General features: G+C 51.0%; 1 protein-coding gene across 5 annotated transcripts in view; it reads right to left on the bottom strand.

Annotated features, from left to right (window-relative positions):
• GAS7 (growth arrest specific 7) overlaps positions 1–26,964 on the bottom strand; it is a 200,048-nt gene that overhangs the window by 67,305 nt on the left and 105,779 nt on the right. For all 5 annotated transcript variants that reach the window (XM_045797240.2, XM_045797244.2, XM_045797242.2 and 2 more), the window contains exon 2: positions 16,721–16,841. In XM_045797240.2, coding sequence (XP_045653196.1) covers positions 16,721–16,841 — 121 coding nt within the window. The remainder of the gene's footprint in view (positions 1–16,720; positions 16,842–26,964) is intronic.

Genomic DNA, 26,964 nt, shown 5'->3' on the forward strand with positions numbered 1-26,964 from the left:
ACCAAGCCCCTTCACGTAGCATGAATTACAAATTACGCAAGCAGTCCAATCTAAAAGGCAACATACACGGGCAGTTTAAAAAAATACAATGGCAAATACCCAAGAGGAAAAGATGTTCGCCCTCCCCCAAAGTTGGAGGAACCCAACCTAAGATGACAAGACGCTGTTTTCTTACTCACTGGACATATAGCATCAGACTGATAACCCCTCGTTAGCAAGGATCCGGAAAAACAGGTTGGGGAATGTCTTGGAAAAGCAGCTCGGAGATAGGGATCAAAATCGCAAACACACAGACCCTTCGACCTAACAACAGTTTCGGGTGTGCAACGATGTAAGTATAAAGAGGTGCTTGGGGACACCTTTTGCGAGAGGGGGGAACTCTCCAGAGAAACGCTGTAAATGCCCGGGGGCACCACGCTGTGTTGGCAGGATGGCATTGCACGCGGGGCCTGGGAGTGCTGATGTGGACGGCCTGTCCAACGCACACTGCTAAGTGACCCGTGCACAGAAGGTTCTCGGATGCATTTTAGAAAGCAAATTAGGGGCGCCTGGGTGGCACAGCAGTTAAGCGTCTGCCTTCGGCTCAGGGCGTGATCCCGGCGTTGTGGGATCGAGCCCCACGTCAGGCTCCTCCGCTATGAGCCGGCTTCTTCCTCTCCCACTCCCCCTGCTTGTGTTCCCTCTCTCGCTGGCTGTTTCTCTCTCCGTCAAATAAATAAATAAAATCTTAAAAAAAAAAAAGAAAGCAAATTAAATCAAAAGTATGTGCACAGAACATCGCTCGAAGAATACACAAGAAGTATTCGATGCTGGCTAATTCTTAAAAATCAAAGCAAAGTGGGGAGCCCGGGGGGCTCAGTCGGTGACGCGTCTGACTCCTGGTTTTGGCTCAAGTCATGATCTCATGGGTCACGGGATCAAGCCCCGCATCAAGCTCTGCTCTCAGCAGGAGTCTCCTCGAGATTCTCTCTCTCCCTCTGCCCCTCTCCCAGCTCGAGCTCACTCACTCTCTCTAGAATTAAAAAAAAAAAAAAAAAAAAAAAAAACAAAGTACAACAACTGTATTTTCACAGCACAGCCCATTTGAATGTTTTACCAAGTACATGATAATTTCCCACGAAAGACAGACAACACCGGGTCGTGTTGGTGCAGGAATAAATTCAAAGACAGGAGAAAAGAAAAACAAGAAATAACCCAAGCAGACTAGGTTAGCATATGGTCAAGCGGGGCTTTTCAGGGCAACAGAGAAAGGCTGAATCCATCAACAAATGCTGGGAGAACATGAGGCCAACAATCTGAAAAAATATTAAGGTCGATCCATTTCTCACACATTTTCTGAAATGAAGTTTTTTCTGGCTTGAAAATTTTAAGGGGGGATAAAACAGTCCACGAGAGTACCAGAAGCATATGTTCCCCTCTTCTCGCTGGCAAAGGCCTTTTTAAGTGTGACCTCAAAAGGGAAGAATCCAAAAAGCTAAAGGCTGACTGGACCCTCCATAAAAAAATCCCCATCAGAATCCTAAAACATCACTTTAAAAAACAGAACTACTTGTTACACCTAATCGAGACCTTTCTCTAAGAAGGCTCCAAACGCCAGAGGTCTTTCTTGCAGACCCACACCTGGGGCGTGCCTACTTGGCCCCTACTGTTTGCACCAGCGAGGAGGCACAGAGCAGGACTTGGGAGGATGTCTTCAGCCGTTAGCAGCCAGTTTCTGCTAAACGGCTACTAAAGAAAAAAAGAGAAAAAGAGGTATGAACTAAACCCAGAGAAACAAGTGGGCCTAAGGCATCCCAAGGTCCCAGAAACTGGACCAACAGCTGATTTCCAGTCCTTTAGCAGAGGCTTCTAAGAGATGTCCTATACCCTTCTAATAAATGCCCCCTTTTTCCCCCACAAGCTTCTGTTCCTATAAGAAGTACTCCCTGCCCACAGATAACCACCAAACTGCATTGCCCTGTAAACAGCCAACGCCAGCCCTACGGCCCTTAGATCCTGGAATGTTCTTCTGGAATATTCCAGAATATTCTTCTGAAACATTCTAGAATATTCTTCTGTGACCAGGCTGCATGGCAGCTTCTTAACATAACCCAAGGAGGACTCCCATAATCGCTCCATGGAAAAATCACACCGCTCAACTGTCCAGAAGCTTCTCTTCCCGCTACGTGCTACCTTCCATTCGCACACCACCTTTGGGATCTGTTTTCTGAGAAACTTGGCATTTGTGAACTTCAGCCATGCTGCATCGCTACTCCCAATTTAGAAGTCTTTCCAGTAAAAGGTGTGACTGTACGTTTATAAATAATGCTTGAAATCGTGGAGAGTGTTGTTTTTCACAAGACAGAGGAAGCCGTCAGAAAGCCACAGTTATTTTGGGGAATAGAAATAAGCCACCCTCTCTCTGAGGTGCGGCCACCAAGGCACCTTCCAAGCCGTGCAAGATTCCCAGGGAAGACCATCCAGCCCCCGAATCATAAAGGGCCCCCTCTGTGGGGAGGTCCTTATCAGGAACCAACACTGCAAAACACGGACGGAAATTCTAGGCAAAATAAGCTCTTCTCCAACATCAAGAAGGGCATTCAGGACAGAGAGGAGCACATGAAATGGGGGAAGAAATAGGTAGCATTCTAGGGTTGATGAAAAATAAGAGTCTTTGAGAACCAGCACGAGCAGGGTGGGAAAAAACCTCTCTGCCAAGAGGCCTGCCAGTCTTACCCACTATGGAAAATTCTAGAATGCTACCAACAAGGGCCAGCCTTTGAGGTGGGCTGGAAGTATGGTAATGCTTCTCCATCACCTGGAGGGCTGGCGAAAGCTCAGACCACAGGACCCCACTCCCAGAGTTTTTGAATCAGAAGGTCCGGGGTGGGGCCCGAGAAACTGCATTTCTAGGAAGTTCCCAGATGGTGTGGATGCTGCTGGTCCAGGAACTCCACTGTGAGATGCACAAGCCTCGGGGTTGCCGAGGAAGGGCAGCAGTCTCTCTGCAACAGCGCCTCCTCCCATCCCCAGGTGTTGGAGGGAAGGCCATTAAAAAAAAAAAAAAAGGAAAAATAAAAATAAATTTCTTTTTAGAGATGCAACCATCAAAACAACCTCAGATTCTTCCTGACTTGAAAGCACCCACTGGGCACCAAACAGGTGTCGCTGTTAAAAACTGCAGCCTATAGTCGATGTAGCCCAAGAGATCCAGAAAAAGAAAAGTGACCCCCAGCATCAGCCGATGCTCCGAGAGCAAAGAAGAAATCCCCCAGGACCACCAGGACCACCCGTATTCAGGCCTCCTCTCTGCCTCTAAAGTCCGTCAGCCAGGAAGATTTGGCATTTGCATATCTGGTCACGGGAGTGGGAGTTCACGGGCATGCACTCTTTGTAGGGCGGGGACCTGGTGTCCAAAGCGCTGTGTGCTCCCTGCTCTGTTCTGTTCCGCTTCCCAAGGCTCTACCCCTGCTGTCCGCTGAGCACCCCTTCCTGTAACCAGCCGCCCCCCTCCATCAACACATATCACGTTTCTATACCAGCAGCACAAAGCAACTGAAGTCTTCATCTCGGGACCGGGAGGATGGGGGGGCGGGGCGAAGAGAAGGAGGGAGGAGTTCCTTCTTAACTCCCAGCCTGGCACCCTCCTCCCTTCCTGGCAGACAGCACACGGCCCAGCACCCTGGGTGCTCCTCACCCCCATGTAAATGAGACCAGGGCTCTGATTTGTGCACCTTGGCCCTGAAAGGGACCCCAAAGCTTAGCAGTGCTCCAAGATCCCACGAGAGGACTCCCGCAGGAGAAGAGAGAGGACAAGGGGAAACGGGCGTCTGAGAAAGCAGAAGGGGAGGAACCCAGGAGGACAGGCTGAGATCTGGGGAATGAGCAGCAACCGTCCTCTCCTGCATCTCAGAGGAATTATTTTTATCCTACTTACAAAAGTAATCTAGGTCCCAGGAGAAAAGGTTGGAGAACACGGAAAAGTCAAAAGAGGCAACAGAGTCCTCCCTGATCCATCACTGGGAAAGAACCACCGTGGACCGACACCTCTCCCCGCACCTGGAGGCAAAGCTGTGCCATGGGAGCGAGGGGGCACCCCAACCAGCAGGCATCAGGGACCGAAGAGGGGTGGTGGCAGGGAGCGGGACCACCTGCCTGGCCAGCGGGGTCTGTCCCTCGGTGGGGGGACATACAGAGCTTGAAAGGGCTTTCAAAACCAGCCTAACCCGCTCTTGCAGGGATGGGGAATCCAGACTTGAGGATGCTGGGGATACGCCAAGGACTGACCGGACCAGAAAGGGACAGAGCTGTGGATGTGACCGCCAGCCCAGTCCTCTCTGGTATACTCAAGCACAGAGGCGAGAAGAATCTACAGTATCTGTAAATCAACTGCTTTACGGGTCTCTTTCCTGCAGCTTACATAAAAGCTCTTCTGTACCTCCTTCTCTCGGAGCCGCCAGAATTCTGGGACCCAGGGAGCTATTTTAAGCCGGAGCCCACGCCCTGCATTCACCAAGGGGCTGGCAATGCAACAGGAAAAGCAGGCTACCTTTCCCCTGCTGGGGCTACTTTACCTTCAGGCCAGGCAGGTGTCAGGAACAGAGGGAACAGATGGCACCTCTCCATGGCCTCATGGAGGACACGACACCACCTGGTGGCCTGTTATGCTGGGACCTGGGAAGTGTGTTGGTTTTCTGGGGCTGCCCCAACCAAAAACACCTCCAGCTAGGGGGCTTAAACAACAGAATTGTGTTGTGTCCCAGTTCTGGCAGGGGCCAGGAGTCCGAGATCCCGGGGTTGGCAGGGTGGGTTCCTTCTGAGGGCCATGAGGGAGAGTCTATTCCACAGTTCATCACCTCAGTCATGCCTGGGGCTCACAGATGGTACCCTCCTTGGGTCTTCACATCGTCTTCCCTTGTGCGTTTGTCTCTGTGTCCAAAAAACCCACTTCTGCTCCGACCTCCCCAACCCAAGCGCCCCTAGTCACCAGAAACCCCTACACTAGGTCCCCGCAATGGCCACTAAAAGGTAAATGCCTGGGGGGGGGGGGCAGGACCCCCTCTAGCATATTGTTCCAGAGCCCATCCCTATTCCAGACCACAAGATCATTTCCACTCTCCCCCATTATCGGAGCTAGTTCTTTTCGGGCTGAGGGTCTCCTTGGCCATGCAGACAGGCACTAACTAGAGCTGGCAAGATGGCAGGAGCTTCATTCAACAGCAGTGATCAGGGGGGGCTGCCACGTGGGAGGACAAGATCCTTCCAGTGCGGGGTCTCCGTGCCCCCGTGCATAGCCCAGCACGCTGCTCCCAAGGAGCGGCATGCGTTAAACACATGTGTTTTGCATGACTAACTTCTCACCCTGTTCTCCCACGCCTCTTGCATGAGCATTGCCTACTCTGGAATCCGACTCGGACTGAAATAACAAAAAAGCTGTTACCCCACTCCAAGATCTCCCTCCGATAATACAGATCTGATCATCAGGAAACCACGCCAGCTTTACATACGAAGGCGCGTTCCCAAACAGTGGGTGATGAGCATTTGGTGTCGCGACTCCTCGTTTCATGGACTCTCAGAGCTGGAAGGGACCTTCCGAGAGGTCTATTCAAGCAGGAAAGAAAATTGACTCTAACCCACAAGGAAAGTCCCCTTTAACAATCTCCTCTCCACTTCAGGAAGCATTCGGTCTTTGCAAACATGTAGCCATTTGCATTGTATTCGCCCACACCACCCCTGCAAGAAGCCGTCCAAGTGGATAATTGGGAGCTGAGCACAGACAAGGCATTTAACAAACACTTGTTGCTTGATAATCAATTCACTCCGTCCTTGCCCACTCACTGATCAGAATGCATCCTGCAGATACTTCCCATTTTTGCAGAGTTCCACCGACGAGCTCCATGGGCCCTCACCCTTTAAACAGCTACCTGGTTGCCCTGTCCAGACCCCACCTTCCTGCTGCAGCCACGGGCTCCCACGGCCCCCGACACACACACACCGGCCTCACAGCAGTCCCAGAAAGACAATGCTTCCTGCACCGATAGTCAGGTGCACAGAAGACCTCCAGGAATAAGGCCGAGTGTGAGACGAGCTGGTAGGTCCTCGCTGAAAAAGGCACTCAGCTGGGCATTTCTTCTTGGGTTCCTGATTCTCTTCCCTCGTCCCCTCTCTTTTTTTTTTCTTTTTCTTTTTTTTTAAGATTTTATTTATTTGACAGAGAGAGAGACAGCCAGCAAGAAAGGGAACACAAGCAGGGGGAGTGGGAGAGGAAGAAGCAGGCTCCCAGCGGAGAAGCCTGACGTGGGGCTCGAAACCATAACGCCAGGATCACGCCCTGAGCCTAAGGCAGACGCTTAACGACTGAGCCACCCAGGCGCCCCCCTCGTCCCCTTTCTTAATCTCTGATTCCCCGGAGCATTTATAACCTATCTTCCCAATTTGGTGCCTCATGCCATCTCTCTTCTGCGGTGCTTGGTGCAAAACCACGAGGCTGTCTGAACACAGGTCAAAACTCCCAGCACCCACAGAAACCGGACGTGGAAAATGCACACGTGAACCAAACGGAGTGTAAGAAAAGTCGGGGGCAGTGGCAACCTTCTCAGCCCCACCCGGCTGTGTTCAGGCAGGGAGGTGGGTCTGACGCGGCCACTGCTCCTGATTCTTCGAGAGAAGACAAGTCACCAGACGGTCACGGAAGGCTTTCGGATTTGTCAATATTGGCAACTCGTTGAACATTTTAAGGCACTGCGTGCACAGAATAAAGTGCTTCTGTGGAAGGCCTCTGGCCTCGAGACCATCCAGCAGGTGACCTCCCCTATGCCTGCATTGCTTTAGGACAGCTCAGCAAGATCTGGAAGGTTCTGACCCTGCCCTGGCCATCACATTCCTACCAGCACACACAAAGGCATGATCACGCCATTGCCCTCGAAATTCAGTCATCGTGGGTCAGCGCTGTATTTTAAAGAGTCCAAGCCAAGCAAACATCACGCCTATGGGGACACAACTCACACTCATCTTGTCCTCTTTTTTTTGGCCTTTAATGAAAGAATACTGGTCAAGGGAATGACGGGTAGAGATCCCAACCACCAATATGGTTGGGTTGACCTGGTTTGGATGGATTAGCCACCGAACCCTGCTAGGTCACGGGGCGTGGGGAGGGGACAGGAACTCTACACTGGCACTCACTTCCTAGCCAAAGCGGAAGCAAGTTTGGAAGCCCCAGCCTACCAACCTCCAGAGTAGAACAATACGAAAAGTAGACACCTTATGACTTCTCACCCTATCGAAGGCCCGAACTATTTCACTAGACTCTTCAAGTTCCCCGAAGACAAGGATGGCGTTTGCTCGGTCTGGACATCCGAGTGCTCGACAGAATGGGAAAACAAAAAGAATACAAGCCCCAAATTCTCTGACTCAATGGTACCTAGGAGCAAAGTTGAAACGAGAGTCCACAGGGCTTTTTTAAATGGCAAAAATGTTGGGGCGCCTGGGTGGCTCAGTCAGGTTAAGCGTCTGCCTGTGGCTCAGGTCAAGATCCCGGGGTCCTGGGATCGAGCCCCGCACTGGGCTCTCCCTGCTCAGTGGGGAGTCTGCTTCTTCCTCTCCCTCCGCCCCTTTCCCCAGCTCTTTGCTCTCTTTCTGTCAAATAAATAAATAAAATCTTAAATAAAGAGGCAAAAATGCTGAGATTTCAAAAAAACTGAGCTTTTGACTTGAGCTTTGAAATTAAAAGAACTGCCATGACATTGTTTCGGGATCGGAAGAAAGGCGAGAAAATATCCACGAGTCAGTTACCTTGACAACAGTGAAAAGTATGAACGTCAGCCAGGTTGAAGGGTCTTCCTCCGTAGTTTTATGCTCAATCTCTATCTTGCCAGCGTAAAAATGACGGATCTGTCTTTAAGGAGTTCCTCCACGAGAATCTACCTTAACTAGAGTATCTTACGGTAATACAGCCTCTAACCTTGAGACTATAACATGGGTTGACCTGTTTGAAGAAAACTGTATTCTTTCACTTTATCTCGGGAAAAGAAAATTGGATTTAAATTTGCTCCTCAACTTCATAATAATCTGATCCACTGACGATGCCTTCATCAATCTTATTGTCTCCTTGCAAGTCAAAAATAGGTGGTAGCCATTAGAAAACACGTAAAAATAGAAAACAGACTTTCTTACTCTTTCCAAATAATAGATTCGGATCCAGTAGGTGTATGGTATTTTTTAACAAACTCCCTAGGGGCTTGTAGCCCCCACCAAAGTTTGGGAATCAGGCAGAAGGAAGCCCTAACCAAGACATCACATGACTGTCTTTGCTGTGATGTAATTTACAGACCATAAAATTGTTCTCTCTAAAAGCACATAATAGGAGCGGTTTTGAGTACAGTCACAGACTTGCGCAAATATTACCAACTATCTAATTTTAGAATACTTTCATCAGCTCAGAATGAAACCCTGTACCCATCAGGACTCACTCCCATTCTCCCCTCTCCCCGTTCCTGGAAACCACGAATCTACTTTCTGGGTCTATGGTTTTTGGCCTATTCTGGGTGTCTCGTGTAAATGGAATCATACAGTTTATGGCCTTTTGTGTCTGGTTTCTTGTACTTAGCGTGATGTTTTCAGGGTTCCTCCATGTTGTGGCAGGTGTTTACCAGTACTTGATGCCTCAATAATCTCCCACTAGGGACACAGCAGATTTCGTTTATCTACTCATCATGTGATAGATATTTGGGGTGTTTCTGGCCACTACGAAGACTGGCGCTATGAACGCTCACGTATAGGTTTTCGTGCGCACGTTTTAAATTCTCTTGGGTACGTATCTAGGAGTGGAATTGCAGGGTCATAACCCACACCTTCCCTTTTTGTTTCACTTCCGTATCTGAACGATTTGCTGCCCATCGGCGACCCCACCAAACAGCCAATGAGGACCGTTCTTACATTGCTGACCGATAAGCAGCTTTTCAGAGTCACTCCACTTCCTAGAATACAACAAACAATACATTCCTTTTGTCTCCTTTGTCTTTTGATTTTTAGGGGTCTTCTAGGTACTAGAAGTGTGCGTGACTCCCTCACCCACTTGGCATTTGCCAAAATTCCAAGAGAGGACGGGTCTTGAGAACAGCTGAGATAGGAGGAATGTGTTGTGCACGAAAGTGGTACCTTGATGTTACAAATTAAATGGGGGGCGCCTGGGTGGCGCAGTCATTAGGCGTCTGCCTTCGGCTCAGGGCGTGATCCCAGAGTCCTGGGATCGAGCCCCACATCAGGCTCCTCCACTGGGAGCCTGCTTCTTCCTCTCCCGCTCCCCCTGCTGTGTTCCCTCTCTCGCTGGCTGTCTCTCTCTCTGTCAAATAAATAAAATCTTTAAAAAAAAAAAAATTAAAATGGATTCTCTGCAAGAAAAAAACAAAACCCACAGAGAAGCAGATTAATACTAAATTTTAAGGTCTAACAGCTTTGCACTAGAGTCCGTTAAATAAAAATAATAAAGCCAAAATAAGCAGCACGTATGAACACACACACACACACACACACACACACACACACACACACACACACCGAGCTACTCAATCTACTGAATGTGCCAAACAAAAGCATCTTTCTCGTCTCACATTTGTTCAACGCAGATGGACAGAAGAAAACAGATAGATGCTTCTGAATATAGAAGTTTCTCAGGGCAACCTTTATTCACAGGGAATTATTAGGGCTGTTCTATCCGGGGAGCTAGAAAAGTATCCAATTATTTGTAACAAAGAAAAGCTCAAAGAATGCTTTGGAAAGTGTTCTTCTGGAAGACTTACCCAGAAACTCCCATTAGCTCCTGGTGTAATAAAGTTAAATGGGAATCTACTCATTTAAAGAAAAATTAAAACAAGAAATCAAGGAAAGTACTGGCTATTTGGCAAATGACTCCAAAAGCTCAAATCCTAGTATACTTCTCCAAGCTTCACTCAGAAACATAATACAACATTTACACATATGGGTGCTTTATCAAAAAGAGCTTAAAAAACAACTCCCAGGGGCACCTGGGTGGCACAGCGGTTAAGCGTCTGCCTTCGGCTCGGGGCGTGATCCCGGCGTTATGGGTTCGAGCCCCACATCAGGCTCCTCTGCTATGAGCCTGCTTCTTCCTCTCCCACTCCCCCTGCTTGTGTTCTCTCTCTCGTTGGCTGTCTCTATCTCTGTCGAATAAAAAAAAAAAAAAAAAAAAAAACTTAAAAAAAAAAAAAAAAAAACACAACTCCCAGTTCCCCTGGGTTTCAGCTGATGCTCTAAGAAGATACTTGGGCTTCCCTTAAAAAATAAAAATCATTTTAGATTTTTTTTCCTGCTAATTCATGAGTTCAGTTATCCTTTTTGCAAATTAAGTCATCACCCCCTATGCCCCTTCTCCTGAATACTGAGGCAATGGGGGAGGGGGGAATGATGGAAAGATGGGATCCAGGCATAGCCTGGCCTATGAATGGCCAGGTAACTTGGCTCAAGTCCCTGTACCACATGGGGGTCTCCACTCACTCATGTGTACCATCGATGGGCTCTATTTGCTAGACCAGGGATCACCCAACTTTTTCTTTCAAGGGCCAGACAGTAAATATTTCTGGCTTTGTGACCACACTGTGTCTCGTCTCTACTCCGCCATCATAGTGTGAAAGCAGCCTCAGACAACAGGCAAACAAAAGAGCATGGCCGTGTTCAATAAAACTTTACTGACAAAAATAGGCTGCAAGCTGAATTTGACCCAAGGGCCCTAGTTTGCCGACCCCTATGTGAGATGACCTGGAAGGTCCTCCCTAGGGTGACTATGGAGCAGAAGTTATTGGCCAATGAAACTCCATGAACACTCGAGTCATCAAAATCTGACACAAGAGTTAGACATACACCACAGCTGCTAGTGCTTTAGGAATCCCCGCCCTGGGACACAGACCTCGGGCTCCTTCTCATGTTTCCATCAATTACCTCCTTCTATTTTGGTTGATACCTCTCCCCATGCTGCACTGACCATCCACCCAGGGCTTGGATGAAGCATCACTCTGTGGGGCTGGAGTCAGGCTTTCTGGGGGCCAGATGATACAACCCAAAAGTGTGGGGGAAATAGCTCTCCAAGGGGAAGATGCTTGGCCCACGGGAAATAGGAGATGAGAGGGAGGTGAGCAGATCAGACACCTCTGCTCTCCCATGGACTTCAAAGGCACGGCTCTTCTCTGTAACCCTCCCAGAGAAGTGAACACACCTGTTGGGTACGACCTGAACAGACCTGTTGGATCTCTCTGCGGGTCACTGTCAACGCTAGCCAGCATCACGTGACATCTTCCCTCTCTCACCCACTCTCACTGCCCTGGGCTTATACAGCCTAAATAAAGTGTTTACACTTAATCCTTGCCTCAGGCTCTGCTTTCTAGAGAAACAGAGCTAAGACATCCCCCTGGAGTGATCTTCTTCCTTTATTTTGACTCCTACATTACATAAAACTAATCTTGGCCTTCATTACTGGCTTGAAATACCCCTTCAACGTCCAAACGGTAAAATAGATCCTAAACGGTATCTAAAAAGTCAGCATCTCTCCGAAAAGAGGACCTGAACACCTATGACCACATCGCTGCTAAGTGATCACATGAGCATATCAGGCCTTCCAGTTATTAAAGGAACAAAACAACATTACGCTCCATCTCTTGAAATGCAATTACCGATTGCGCAAATAAGAGGTCCCCCTTAACTCTAACTCAGGTCCCTGAAAAGGATAGGCTATTAGCAATAACTCAATATCCAGAAACTAAACACAACCCCATTTTTTGGCAATACTCAAGTTTTGGTGGGAATATAGCACAAGCCTGTCTTGATACTAGAACCCCTGAGGGTCCTGGGGCCAGAGCTCAGGGCCCCCTTGCATGACAAAACACCCTGGAGAGATAAGGGGAGTTGGGGACTTCTCAGAGTCTCTTAAAGCACACTTTGATGGCCTCGCTGAGTTTTTATGAAAACAACAGCATTACCGCATTAACGTACCCACTGGAACTTCCTGTTAGCCATCTGGCCCAACGGTATTTATTAAATAATCTGTGATTCCCCCCAGTGATTTAAAATATAACCTCTACCATAAGTCTGATCTATATTTCAGTCTGTTTCCAAATGTCCCTTCTTAATCTTTTCTCCTCTGCCTTTCGTGATATTACCTTATTTCTCCTGGCTTCTTCTTATCACTGACAATTATTTCAGTCTCCTTCGCCCCTCCCTTGAATGTTTTTCTGCAGGGCTCTCTCCTAGATGCTCGCCCTGAGTGATCTCCTGCATTTCACGGCCTTGTTTCTTGGCTGATGAAATGAAAATTCTGGACTGCCAAGTGTGGTTGTATAGGTTGGTCACTGCACAATGGTGCCAGGCCAAGGGGGCAAGTTAGGGGTCAAATCCATTCTGCTGTGTGCCAAGCCAGGCACCACCACATGGCTCCCCAGATTCTCATCTCTAGCCCAGGTATCCCCTGAGTCACAGACCCATGTGGCTGGCCACCTTTCCCTGAATATTCCCCAAGGAACCACGCATGCAACAGGGATCCATCTTGCCTCCTCCAAACTCTTCCTCCCTCGGGTCCCTGGCCCTCAGCGCATGGCTCCATCACACAAAGCAGGAAGCTCAGAAGAACCCGAGCGTTCTCTTTCCCTGCCACATCCTGTCTGCCGGACCCCACCTCCCCCTCCCGAGCCACAGCTGCAGATACAGTGCTGACCTCATTACTTCTCTTCTCATTTCATCTGCCCGATCCATGCTGACCGCCCCTAAATCCTTCACTCTGCTGCAAAAGCAATCTTGCCACAGTATTCTGATCATGTCGGGCCGCTGCTTTGATTCCTTCCAGAACTTTCCGTTGCCCAGCGGGCAAAGTCCCAGCTCCTTAGAGTGCCTCCTGGGGTCAACGGTGGGTCAGACCTCTGACTCCCTCTCACCGTTTGGCTCTCTGCTCACGCCGAACACATCGGCGTTCCCTGGCTGTCTGGCCTTCGCTGCATGGCAACCTCTATGTGGAATCCCTGAGTCAGGGGCCCCTCTTCCGAGACGTATCTGGTACCCAGTAAAGCTGCGGACCCTCTTCTTCGAGCCCCCAGATGTCCACACTAACACCCACAACGCTCGTCAGCATCTGGGTTTCTCTGACTCCTCGAGGACTGCGGTGTTAGAGACGGAGACGGCCTTCCGTTTGACTTTGCTTCCCTACAGCCCCCCACAGCGGCCGGCACCAAGACAATCCCCGTCCCTAAAATCCTAAGTGGATCTGAAAATAAGCAGACTAGCCAGAGCAAAGGCTCCAACTGTAAACGGGGCTTTAAACCAGCTACATTTGTATGTGGTGCAGAAACGGGAACAGAACATCTATGGCACCCAAGCGCGCTCTGCGAAGGGACTGGGGATTAAGGGACACGAGAATTATCTGGAAGAGAGGGAGACGGGTAGAAGACGAGAGGAATGGTGCGCGGCGGCCGGAGCAGGGTGCACGGCCTTGGCCTGAGTCGCGCAGGGCAGGGGAGGCCCCAGAGCTGGAGCAGAAATGTGGATGTGGCTGGCCCGGCCGGGAAGAGACATAGACTCAAATGCCCCCAGGAGTCAGGAGGTCACAGAGACACAGCGCGAGGACAGCGAGCAGCTGCTCTGATAGGTACTTCCTGCAGAAAGGGGGTCAGATCCAAAAATGTCAGCAGCAGCCCGGCAGCCAGACAAAGCTGGTCTAAGAAAGCCAGCGGTCCAGAGGAGAATCAGAAAGACAGCTTGGCTTCCTGTTCCCTTAGGCTAAGGAACAAAATCCTTAATAGGCTTTTCAAGGGTCTGCACGATCCCTCCCAGCATTGACTATGGCTTTGCCTTCAGAAAGGCATTTCCCACCCCCAACCCCCCTTCTTCAGCCCTCCCATCTTAGCTGCAGGGCGTGTCCTCCTCCAAGAAGCCTCTCTTGATCTCCCAGGATCTCTCCGGAACACACTCTCACAACACCTTGGACTTCTCCTTCACAGCCCTGCTCACGAGGGTAACCAAGTTCGTATTCATTCCAAATCTGCTTCCAGTGTTAATAAGCTAAGCTCTTTGAGGGGAGGGACGCTTCTTTATTATTATTTTTATATCCCCAGCATCCAACGGCCTGCCTGGGACTTGGGTGAGTCCCAGTAAGTGTTTGTTGAATGAATGAATCAATCAATCCAACAGATAAGGATGAATTAAATAGTGAATAAAAGTGGCATGTTTCTAGAATGCAAGACCAAGGAGCCAGGATGACTGAGAGCATGGGAAGGTGGGGAAGGGGAAGGGGGGCCAGTTCTGCCAGAGATAATGGAGAGCCTACAGCAGGAGTTAGTAGCTCGAGGGCCCACCCCCCTTTACCATATAGTCCGTGAACTGCACTAAGATCATCTTACGTGCTTGAAAAGGGGGGGGGAGTTGCCCAGGTGGCTCAGTTGGTTAAGCATCTGTTTTCGGCTCAGGTCATGGTCCCAGGATCCTGGGATCGACCCCTGCAGCCAGAGTCCCTGATCAGCGGGGAATCTGCTCCTCTCTCTGCCTCTCCCCCACCCTACCCCACCCCACCCTCCCCGCACTTGGGCTCTCTCTCTCTGTCACTCACCCTCTCTCTCAAATAAATAAAAGCTTTTTTAAAAAGTGCTTGAAAAAGAATCAAAAGGAAAATGTTTCATAACATGCAAAAGTTACTTGAAATTCATGTTCTAGTGTCCGTAAATAAAGTTTTACTGGAACACGGCTTCACGTGTGGGTTTCCACAGGACCACGGCTGCTTTTGCACGACAAGGACAGAGCTGAGGCGCGGTGACAGAGACCACAGGCACCTCAAGGACAAAAAAAACATACTACCTGGCCAGTTACAGAAAAAAGTTTGCCAGCCCTTGACCTGGAACGTCTTGGGGACGCTATATCCCCAGACCCCGTCCCTGGGCATGTGCTGAAGTCTTGGCCTCAGAAAAAAACCTGCTAGATCCCGTCAGTTACTGTAACACGGGACTTTAATATCCTCTGAATGAAGAGGGGAGAGTTAACAGTAGCATACCCTTGCAACAGGCTATCCCACAGCATGTTACAAAATGAACTGGACTAGTATGTATGCTAGAAAATATGTAGCTAGAAAGATGGCCACAACACGCTCTCTGAGCAATTTCTAGAACATGGATCGTTTTTCCAATGTATTAAAAAGAATAAGCGCGCATACGCTTAGGCAGTGAGAGAATATACGGATATCTGGACAGTTAAATGCATGATCAATAGCTTTAGGGAATGGAACCAGGGATTTTTACTTCTTTTTTTTTTTTAGTACCCATTGAGATATTTTTTTTAACCAAGAATATACCACTCTCTAATTAAAAAAAAAAAAAAAAGACAAAAATGCAGAGTTTTAGAAAGCCTCTTCTACCACTCCACCTCCAGCCCCTTCGAAACGGCGAGGCTAATTCTGGATGAGAACGGGCCCAAAGCCTTGCTGATCTCAGGATCATATGGTCCAGTTTCTGCATTTCACAGATGGGAGCTGTGTCTATATACACTTTCCTCTGAAACTTCAAAGCCCGGTAACAGTGCAAAGCTACTCATGTGTTTGTTTTGAGGAAGCTTAAGATTAGAATGACCAGAAATAGTTCCACTTCCCTTTTCCTAGAAACCCCAGTTACCTCTTTAGCTGGAACTCGCTCCTAGAGGAAGGCCAGTTGCCAGGGGATGTGAAAGGACCAGCCACCCCGGAGGGGAGCTGCTCCCTCCAAAGAGAAGCTTTCTTTCCAGTTACCGGGACACCTGAGTGCAGGGCTGTCACCATGCCCCGTACTCAGGGTCCCACTGTAGGCAGAGGTGACCATTACGTCAGGTGCGTGCAGACAAGGAAGTGAGGGGCCAAGTCTGAGCCAACACGTGGATATGGATTATATTTTGCAAGCTGTCTTGGCACACAGATCTGTGATGCCCCCCACATTTCACCTTCTGTGTTTCCATCCTCCGGGGAGGCATGAAGGTCAAGAGACAGAGCTCTTGGCCTCACTGGCTACACTGGTTCTGCCCTGCGCAAGACGGCCTTGCTAGGGAACCTGCTGTGCCTCCCTCTATAAACCTTCTCCAGCCCTCTTGCAGCCTACTCGAGAGCCCACCTGCTGGGGTCCTGGAGTCCCCGTGAAGGCCCAGGAAGCCCACAATCACTGGGGACACAGAGGTGTGGTCCTAACGCAACTTAGAAATGCACACAGGACTTGTGTTATCTATTAGAATAAATAATTCCTAAGTAGCCCCAGCATTTCCCCAAAGAACATTCCAAGAAATGCCAGCCAGTGAGGTACTTCGGGAAGAATAAGCGATCCATGGTGAACTTAGGGAAACCCCTCGCTTGCGGCCCTCTCTTGGGAACATCTGTCTCATCAGGACATTCCACGTTCCACGATAATCACGCAGTAGCTAAACCTGGTTAACGTGACTCAAGCCAGCGGTTGACCAGAGAAAACTTTTGAGATCCCGGTTTGGAAAACAGCCCTAGACCGTGAGGTTGGGCTCAACAGAGACGCCCGGGGCGGTTGTGAGTTTCCAGGGAGGACCCCCCGAACCCCGGTGGGATTCCCGATCTGGTGCAGACCCCCACCACCCAGCACCGTGGGGAAAAGCGAGAACCCACCGCAGCCTCTGAGCCAGTTTCCGAGGCAAAAGCCTAGCCACCGGGAGAAGTGAGAGGGAGATGGAAAGGCGGGGGCCGGTGCAGCACGCTCCCCGGCACGGGACTCACCATTGGTGGCCGTGTTGACATAGTAACGCCGGCCCTGGGGAGACAAGTAGCTCTGCCAGCCAGGTGGAAGGACGACAATGTGGCTTTCCTCTCCGGGCGGAGGGGGGACCATTCCAGGCTTCTGTGGAAGAGGAGAGAAAAGGTCACACGTGCCGGGCCCTTTGGCGACTGGGTTTCAACCGGTTCTGGGCCAGGAAGTCAGAGGCAGCAGAAGTCACTTTGGAAGAGTGATGCTGGTGGGGGGGACGGGAGGTGGCCCACTGGCCTCCCTGCGGGGAGGAGCCAGGGAGAAGGTCACAGGCCACACACATGTGACTGGGGGCTTGCCCGAGCATGAGATGTGAGGACTGCTTGCTGCTTCAGAGCCACTGAGGAAGGAACAGCTTCCCACAGAGGACGGAGAGCAGAGCTGGACCTTCTCCCCGACAGCCCCCCTGGAGAGCGCTCGCCAGGTGGGCTGTGCTGGCTGCAGGGGCCCGGTCCTCGCGCGTGCCCACTGTGGAATCCAAAGCCTGGACCCCCAGGACCACCACCTGCTGTGCAAACCTACCAGAAGTTAATTCACAGAAGTCTCAGCAGAGCGAGATCGAAAGCCTTCTTTAGACGCCAAGAATGGATGAAGGGCAAGGGGGGCTTTCCTGGTCCAGTGTCCAAATCTCTCTGGGGAACCTGGAGAAAACTGGGACCCACGGCCCAAACCACAGCTCCCTTTCCATCATGTGCACTTACGCGTGGTTTAATCTTTTTCCTTAAAGATTTTTATTTATTTATTTGAGAGAGAGAGAGTGAGCGCATGAGCAGGGGGGATGGGCAGAGGAAGAGGGAGAAGCAGACTCCCCATTGAGCAGGGAACCCTATGCAGGACTCGATCCCAGGACCCTGAGATCATGACCTGAGCCGAAGGCAGACGCTTCACCGACTGAGCCACCCACGTGCCCTGGTTTAATCTTTTGCTCAGAGAGGAGTACTCTTCTTAAAAATACAAATCAGAGGGAAATAAAAAAATTATATATATATATATATAAGAAAGAGAAAGCAGGTGTACCCACAGAGGCTACAAGAGTGGTGACTTCCGACGTTGGCATGAGGGGGACATTTTCTTCTCTCCTTTTCACTTCTCTCTTGCATCCAAATGTCCCTCAAACAACAAAAATAATCGGCGAGCTAAAGAACATATAAAAATAAGGAAAGAGGGTCCAAATTAGCCCACACAGTGGCTGTGCCTTCTGAAGATGGCTAAGCGGATCCAACCATACAAGGAGAGGGACCGGGAATTTCTCAGCAAAGCTGGACTCTGTTCAGATGTATTAAAATGAATCCGCTCCTAAATGTCCTCGGCCGCTCTCCGCCATGCCCACAGAGAAAGCTTTGGTCACTAACGACGGCTACTTAGGAAAACTAGCAAAGAGGTTCCAAGCAAGCAGTATGGACACGCAGCTCCCTGCCCGCCCTGCTCTCCTGCTGTCTGAAGGCTGCACAACCAGCTACTTCTCCTTCCTGTGTGCCCTGCATGCCCTCAGCAGGGATCGGGTCCATCCTGGATGCTCCTGGGACCCTCGGTAACGACAGCTGTTAACCCGACATGCCTCTGATTCAGTATGGAAGGAGGTCTTTAAACTACCAGGTGCCAGACATCAACAGAGCACATCCACTGGGTCCAAACTCACATCTGAGCATGTTTACCTGGGCCTCCAGACGCGTGCTCTGGCCTCTCCTGGATTGCAAGGTGGTCCAAATACATGCACACAGGGTCTCACGTGTGCACGCGCGCGTGTATAAAATATCCCCACACACAAGAGACATGCATCTCGGCTGAGTGGGGCTGGGGGTCACACAGGAATAGGGAGGTTTAGGAGGCTTAACTTCAGAGCAAAATATTCTAGAACCAGAGGGTACGACGCCAGGCTGCTTCTGCTGCAGTCTGATGTCTTCGAGCGTCCAAGATGGGAAGGCCATGCTGGTGCTTCTCCCAGCCGCCTGGGAGGAAATGGGAAATTGTTAAAGGGTATTAAGCAAGGGCCAGAGACAGACATGGCCCGAAATAGGGTACAGAGGGGAGAGGGACCAAGAAGCACTGTGCAAACAGCCCTCAGGCCTGGGCCTCCTTCCTGACTCAGCCCCTGGGCAGCCGCACCACAGGAAAGTGACTCAGCCGACTACATCTATCTACATGTCTACACAACAGAGGAGGAGGACAGGAGCCCTGCTGTGAAGACACCTAGGAGGGAGCGCGGGGTCCCAGCGGGAGGGAGTGTGTTTAAGTGCCCAGCGACACCAGCTTCACACAGCCTCTGCTCCCTGACAGGTGAAGGTCGGGGCCCACACCAGCCTGCCCCACCACGCCTGAAGTGTCACCAGTAACAGTCACGTCTGCCCAGACCTCTGTTTCCAAGACTCTGCAGCTCAGGGAGGCAAGCACACACCTGCTGGGGAGGGAACACGTTCGGAGGTTGACCAGCTGGATCTGCTGAGAAGGCTGCGTGGGTGGCAAGGAGACTGCTCCTAAGTGGGGCTGGTGGAGTGAGCGGAGCAAACTCCCGACCCTCCGTGCCCCACCCGGGGGACAGCAAACAAGGACACCTGTCCCGTCTGCACGGTGCTTTTCTCTTGAGAATGACTCTAGGGGATTCATCCACCTCTGTGGGCTCAGAACAAGCCCTGGCTTCCCCTGGAGGACACTGATGACCAAGGAGGTACCATGAGGTCTCGCCCATCTAGGAAATGCTGGACCCTCCGTGCCCTAACCCTACAGAAGTTGTCTGCAGAGGGAGGCATCTCTGCTACCAAGCCAGGAAGGGCCAAGAGGAGCTGGAAGAGAAGGGGAGGAGCGAGGAAGGCCCCAGGGCCAGCTCAGCCTACTTCCTGATTTGGCCAACGCAGCAAAGGCCGTCCCCACATCCCCCTCCAGCATGACCTCAGCTCCCCTGCTCTGTCTGTCACCTGACTGTGCTCTGCCCCCATCCCCCCCGCGGCCGCCACAGTCCCCTTGCCTTTGATCTCTCCCAGAAAGAAGCTCCCCCCGTTGGTGGCCTGAAACACGTCAGGAGTCTAAAGACGCAGAGACACCTGGGTATGTACCAAGAGAACTGAAAAGGGCACTCAAACACTTGTAATTCCACATTCACAGCAGCGTTACCCGCAACGGCCAAGAGGCAGACAGGACCTAAGGGTCCATCAACTGAGGAGCGAGTCAACAAAACCCAGCACATCCAGAGACAGCCAGCCGTCGGAAGGAAGGAGACTCTGCTCCACGCTACCACATGCATGAGCCTTGAAGTCATGCATACGATTCCATTTATACGAAATCCCCAGAAGAGGGAAATCCAGAAAAACAGAAAGCAAATGAGTGGGGTCACCAGGGACTTGGCGGGGGGGGGGGGGGAGGATGGGTACAGGGTTTCCTCTTTGGGGTGGTATGAATGTTGCACCATACTATGAATGTATAGACATCACTCATGATAAATTTTATGTCAGGTGTACTTTACAATTTTAAAAAAAATCACTTTTAAGCTGCAGAGCAGACAGAAGTTGGACTCCCCACCTGCAGGCTCTCACTGAAAAGGCCCAAAGCACCCACATTCCCTCATCACTCATGGCCTTGGAGGGATGGGCCTCCTGGGAGAGCTGCCTCCCAGCCACCAAGACAATGCAGCATAAATGACCCAATAATTACAGTCTCTAACTTATTCTTCCAACTAGCTTCCTTCAAGTTAAATCCTTCCCTTCCCTTCCCTAGTCCCGTGGCCTCTCTCCTTCCATTCTGGCAGCTCCTTCCCATGGGAATCGGGATTAGAAGCAGAGGTGACACAGGCCCAGAGACGCGGGGGCCTACCTACAATGAACAAGATCCGAGAGAGTGGGAGTGAGGGGGGAGGGTGAAGGCAGTTTCCTCCAACTCAGAAATTCTTAACCTGATGCATATCATGGCTTTGTGGGAATCATACAACGCTGCATCTTCCTCCAAATGGGCCATCGCCCTGAGCACAAGGCTGGATTTCAGCCTCCCTTGGATCCCCTTGTTCAGTCAACAACCTGCTCAACTGTTTATGGAGACCCATCCTCTGAGAATCTGAAGATAACTATGGATCTCCTGCCCCCCAAAATGGAGTCATGTGTGCATGCACGCCCTCACCCTATTTCCTATAGAGCATCAGGGGGCTTCTAGACGACTCAGAGCCCTAATCTAGCCAGTAATCAAGAAACATACGAGCTCAGATCCCATTTGCGTCCATCGATAATGACTTTTATCATGCCCCAAATGTCGAAAGTGCTCCAAGGACTGGGCCAGATGCTTTACACACGTTATCTCTAGTTTTCGCAATTTAAACCCGCCACGTTCCCATTTTAAAATGAGGAATCGAAGACTCAGAGAATGTAATAACTTGTCCAACGCGGCCAGCTAAACAAATGATTAGCCCAAACTTTGAGATACTAGCCTTGCCCTAGAGACTTCTGCCCAGTTCCCTACACCCAGGTTCCCTCTGTCCACCTCTCCCCAGCTAGCCAGGGGTGGCTCTACTTCTTCCCTCGACCACCTGATACCCCAGCTCCCACCAAGGAGGGTCACAACCCAGGCCTGCTTCTCCTGCCTGTCTCACAGTCTCCAAATGAGCATATGCCTTCCCAGGAGATGAGCACACCCACCCACCCACCACCCACACCCGAGCAGTCACGTTCCTGGCTGCAGGCTAACTTCCTTGTCTCCTTATTTAAAACAGCAGCACCGAAGAAATTTTCCTCTTAATGATGGCTACTGGTCCTCCTCGGGGAAGAAAAAAGAGCAGGCAAGCAAAGGAAAGTCACCCAGAGATTGAAAATAAAATCTACACCCCCACTCCTGCTTATAGCAGTGTTTCTCAAAGGGTGGTCCCTGGAACCCCCAGTCGGTCCCCTGGGATGTGCGTTAAAAATGCAGATTCCTCGGCTCTGCTCCAAATGCCAGGTTGACCTGGAACCTGGGAAGCTGTCTTTCGAAACATGCATCCTCGGGGGGCCTCATGCCCCCTGAACTCAGAACGGGCTGGTGTGCAGCTTTAGAGAAAGCACTTGAGAGAAAGCGTGCTTCTGAAATCAAAACTGGGGACATAAAATTTTAATGAGCACAGTTTATAGAAAGACAGTGCTTAGCTGCATGGCTACTTATTAAGGAAAAGGCTGCCATCCCCAAGCTCTTCAAACGAGACTTCTTTTAAGAGAGATTCAATCGGTCTCTGCAGTCTCCAGGCGGTACCAACCCCCCCACTCAGCCCCCCACGGCCTCCACCCCGCGTCAAGTTCAGCCCAGGACTCCTTCCCCCTCAGGAGGCTTCTGGGAACACCTGACTCTTACCTTCTACAGATGTGAGCAAATGCTACTTGAGATAGTCACGGGCAGTCATCAAATGCTTTAGCAGCCAGATCAGACGGTTTTAAGGTCCCCCCATTCTGCGTCTTCTCACACCCCAAGCCCAGAAGCAATAGGAGCTCTAGAGAAAGGCATATCCACGGGGCCCCACACCCCCACTCCCCCCCACACCCAGATCTATATATAACATCTCTGAAGTTGTCAGCCTAACGAGCCACTTTCTGGCAGACCCGTTGCCATGGCAATGACTGCTAATGAGCCGGGTGCTGTGATTGGCACTGCTTGAAGGCTCCTCCACAAAGAACTCTCCAGCAAGTTCTCTCTTCCCAAACGCACAGCCAGCCAGGACACCCGGAAGCAGCCGGGCCTTGGCCAGGTGTGCTGGGAGGCATCAGTCCCCGGAACCACTGTGGTACAGGAGCACCCTGAGCAGTCCAGGACCCAGGGGCCAGGGCTGGCCTCACTGTCCCTCAAGTGGGGGGTTCAGCCAATGAGCAGTAGTGACAGGGGCTGCAAGCGAGCCACCAAGACGACCAAGCCCCAGCTGGGCCGGGGACTGGAGAGTCACGTCCGCTCCACATCTTGCTGCCAGACACCTGTTCGGGGTGGAGAGACCCTGATGCAAAGCTGGGGACGGCCACGGAAAGAAAGGTCATCTCCCCTGGCCATGGGTTAAGACACAAAGCAGGAGGCAGGGCCCCAGCTCACACGGTGATGCCGCCTGCTTCAGGATCTGCGCCTCTAAGGGTATGGGGCGCCTGTGCTCTGTCTCACTGGGGAGAAAGTACCGTTCTCTCCAGCTCGGGAAGCCTTTCTATCCAGTGTGAGAGCGACTCACAGAGGAGAGCTGGGGAGGAAGTAAGGGTCCCCGGCGAGGGCTCAGTGCATCCTGGGAAGTGAAGTCCTCACGAGTAGTTTCCTAGGCTGGCGGGGAGAGGATGGACCCATGCAACGTTGTCATGTTCTTCTAAGGGGGAGAGATTTGGAGACCTGGCCAGTGGGAGGAGGAGAAGGGGAGACCACACAACAGAGAAACAGGCTGTAAGGTTCGGGAAGACGTGGCCAGGTCCATGCTGTCCCTAGCATTAGTCCCGGCACAGCGCCCAGAACACTGGCTGGAGGGATGGAGGGACCAATGGAAACTTGGAATCGTAGTAGAAACTGGCTCCAAACAGACCTGAGGCTTTCACCAAACAAGTGGGCAGAATGACAGTCCAAGCGCCACGTGCCCCACCTGTAACAAATCCCAGCTCTTAATGGATCCCGATGAATGGCCTATTCAAGTTGAATACAGGGAGGTGGGGGAAGACAAGATAACATAGTTTCTTTCACTGCAGAAAATAAATCGAGGAACAGTATCCAGAAGCCTCCGGGGAGACACAAACTTCTAACCATGACCTCATATGGTATCCAGACGGAAAATTCCAGGAAAGTGTTTAGCAACCTCGATAGAAAGCAGGAAGACAGAGAGCATCCACGATACAAGAGCAAAAAAATCATGAGGATCGGACAAACTAACGCAAACAAGGCAAGCGGACTGGAAAAAGGAAACGAATGCTATAAAAAGGGGACAGGAAATTAACAAAATTGTAGGGAAATTTACGAGGTCGCCACAAAGGAACATCCACGTAGGTTGCAACAGAATGTGGAATTTGTCTTGCAAAGAGGGGGAAAAAAGGAAAGCATTAGTTATGTAGAAAGCCAAAGTACGAATTTTTCCTGGAATGCAAAGGAAATGCACCAAAAAAAAAAAAAAAAAAAAAAGAACAGAGGACCAGAAGAACAAGGCAAGATACAGATGCTAGGTCCGCCCGAAGAAGAGAAAAGAAACAATAAACCATGGTTGACAGAAGGGGAAAAAACCTTTCCTCAGCTAAAAGAAGACACGTACATGCAGCGTGGCAGGTCTCACACTGCTGCACAGAGAATGGATTTTATAAGCCCGTGGCAGGCACACCGTGAACGATGTATTTACACGGCAAAGATAAGGAGAAAGTCCCATAATGGTTTGCATAGGAGAAGGGCGTCCCCAGTAAACTAGTAAAAAATAAATAAATAAATAAAGCTGGTTTCTGGTTTCTCTGTAACTTCATTTCAAAAGATACATCTGGATTGCCACGTGGGAAATGCGGAGACCCTGCTATGTGGCCGAGCGGTCTTCCATGGAACTACGTTCCTTGGGGCACCTAGGTAGGTCCGTCAGCTAAGTGTCTGCCTTTGGCTCGGGTGGTGGTCCCAGGGGGTCCTGAGATCAAGTCCTGCATGGGGCTCCCTGCTCGGCGTGAGTCTGCTTCTCCCTCTCCTTCTGCCCCTCCCCCTGCTCATGCTCTCTCTCTCAAATAAATGGATAGAATGAAAGACAGAAAGAAAGAAAGAAAGAAAGAAAGAAAGAAAGAAAGAAAGAAAGAAAGAAAAAGAAAGAAGCAAAGGAAGGAAAGGGGAGGGGAGAGGAGAGGAGGGGGAAAGAAAGATGTTTCTCCACGGACAGTGGTTCAGGGAATATAGGTCCGCAGACAATGGGACTGGGGACTTGTGTGTCCTCCTCAGAAGTGCTTAGAAGACGCCCCACAGCTGCCGGAGAGATGACGACAAAGGTGAAGAATTAAGGTAAAAAGGTCCCGGGCTGACCACCGAAAGCAGCTTTAAGAATGTGCAAACCATCATCGTCAATCTAATTACAGGGCTCTGCGTACCCGTCGCTATTCTCCACATACGGTATAAACCAAGGCAAAAGCTTGGATCACAAATTCCAGAAACTACTAGAAAAGATCAAGAGGGTAAGACAAAGTAAAACGAGGGCACCTAGGGAAATGAAATCAGAACGCCTCTCTTCCTACCCCAACAAGAGGCCTTCCCTTCTTCCTCTTGGTCCCGATGGCCTCGCCAATTTGCTCCCAAGCTCCGGCATCGAAGATATGCTCTCATCGCCTTCCTGGGGAAAGCCAGCGGGACCGTGACAGAAGGGAAGGGTCCTTGGGGACCGCAGACCTTTCTTGGATTCGGGTGCTGTGAGTCTGACCTCCTTTTGTTGGCCCCATGGGCAATCGGCTTCCACAGGGAGTCCTGACCTGACCTCTGTGCATCACCTTGGGCCACTCTGGTTGGACCCCTGCATGAAGAGGGGGTCAAGCACGTAAGGCTCACCTCCAGCTTTTACCAACAAGAAGCCAAAGAGAGCCAGGAAGGGTGCCTTTCTTCTTCCGCTCCTCCAAGTGCAAGATTTCTCGGTAAATGGGACCGACTCTTGGAGGTTTTGCCAGAACTCTTCCCGTGCATATTCAAACCACTCTTAGTCAAAATCACCTGTGGCATGGCTTCTGTGAGTCCCTTAAAGGAACTTTCCAAAGCGGGCTTTGATCACTTCAGTGCAAACGTCCCCAGGACTCTTGCAAACCCAACACAACCCACGTGTCCTCGGGCCTCCCGCTCAGGGTGAATGGCTGGAAGGGGTCATGCTTGCAACAATAACCCACATGCCAGTGACTGGCATCCATCACTCACTCATGCCAGACCTCGACCCCCATGACACGTCCTTGTGGATCGTAGTGACAAGTGTCCAAAGGGTGACTCACTCAAGGTCCCCAGCTCCAGCCCCCGTGGAACGCCTGCCACACTCACGCTTGCCGGCATCAGCTACCTACCCCATCCCACCCATCACTGACCTCCATCCACGAAACTGCTAGAGGAGGCTTTACACCTGGCAGTCACTGGCACCACTCCGAGAGGCGGGCACCAATGCCGGGGGAGCCTTCCCCCAGCACCCATAGAGCTGCCAGCCGTGCCAATCCATGCACGCACCCCACACATGTCTAGCTCCTAAAGGACTCGGCGAGGGTTCCGGCCTCTCTGCAGAGCCATCTGTAAGCCCCCAGTGCCTCGTGGGGGCCAATCAACTCACGGGGCCTGTTTTTCAGGACGGGGCGGGGAGAGGACAGAGAACAATAAACTCTCTTTTCTGATCCGAAAAAGGAATGGAGTGATCTGGTTAACCAGGAATTTTGATGAACACAATTACAGTGTAGTCCCCTCGAGGGTACAGGAAGTCAACCCTCACAGGGAAGCTTTGCTAGGCTGGAAAACACGGGGTCTCCAGTGGGGCAAGGGCCGACAAACAATTTTGCGAACAAACATCCTTGCAAGAGCAAGGATGAGTTGGACCCCCCCCCCATCACCCCCACCGTGTCAGAAGCCATTCACAGCCCTGAAGTGTCTACAGGTCAAGCAGCAGAGGGCAGGCAGGAATCCTTCCTGTAGGAAGTGACATTCCTGTGAGAGCCCTTATTTCACGGACACCGGAGAAAGACCGGTGCACCTGCCGTCCAGAGAGAAGACAGAGGGGCCGACGAATAGGGTTCCAAAGGAGACAGGGCACAAAATGCGGAAATCTGGATGGCAGCAGACATCCCCTATCCGAGATGGCTCGTGCTTCTGCTGCTGGTATCTGTCCAGCAACCCCGTACAACAAGACAGGGAACTGGGACATGCCCACCCTCTGGCATCTCTTGGGAGAATCTCCGCTTTGACCGAACACCATGACGTGTCAGTCCTGCTCCGTCCCGAGGTTTAGAACAGGTGCCCGATGGCCTCATGGCCACGTTCAGGCTCCCGTGCGGGAAGGCGGTTCCCACAGGCGCTCCAGAAACACGGAGAACAGCTCTAGGAATAAGATGGGAAGTTGCACCTGCCACCCCATCTTAGAGCCTAGGGGGGCTTGGGGAGCCCCAAAGAAAGCCCGTAACTTTGGTCCCATTTCTGAGCTCTGTCTGGCCCTGATGTTTCAAAGTTATAAAGGGCGAGGCGGTGAGCCCCCAGCCTCCTGTTGGGGCTTTTGGCTTCTGAGCAGGAAAACCTGAATGAGTCTGTTCACCAGCGCATGATTTACTGAGACATTTTATTCAAA

This window comes from Ursus americanus, chromosome 14 (genome assembly GCF_024610735.1).
Source record: "Ursus americanus isolate L20-20 chromosome 14, mUrsAme1.1.p, whole genome shotgun sequence".
NCBI lineage: Eukaryota > Metazoa > Chordata > Mammalia > Carnivora > Ursidae > Ursus > Ursus americanus.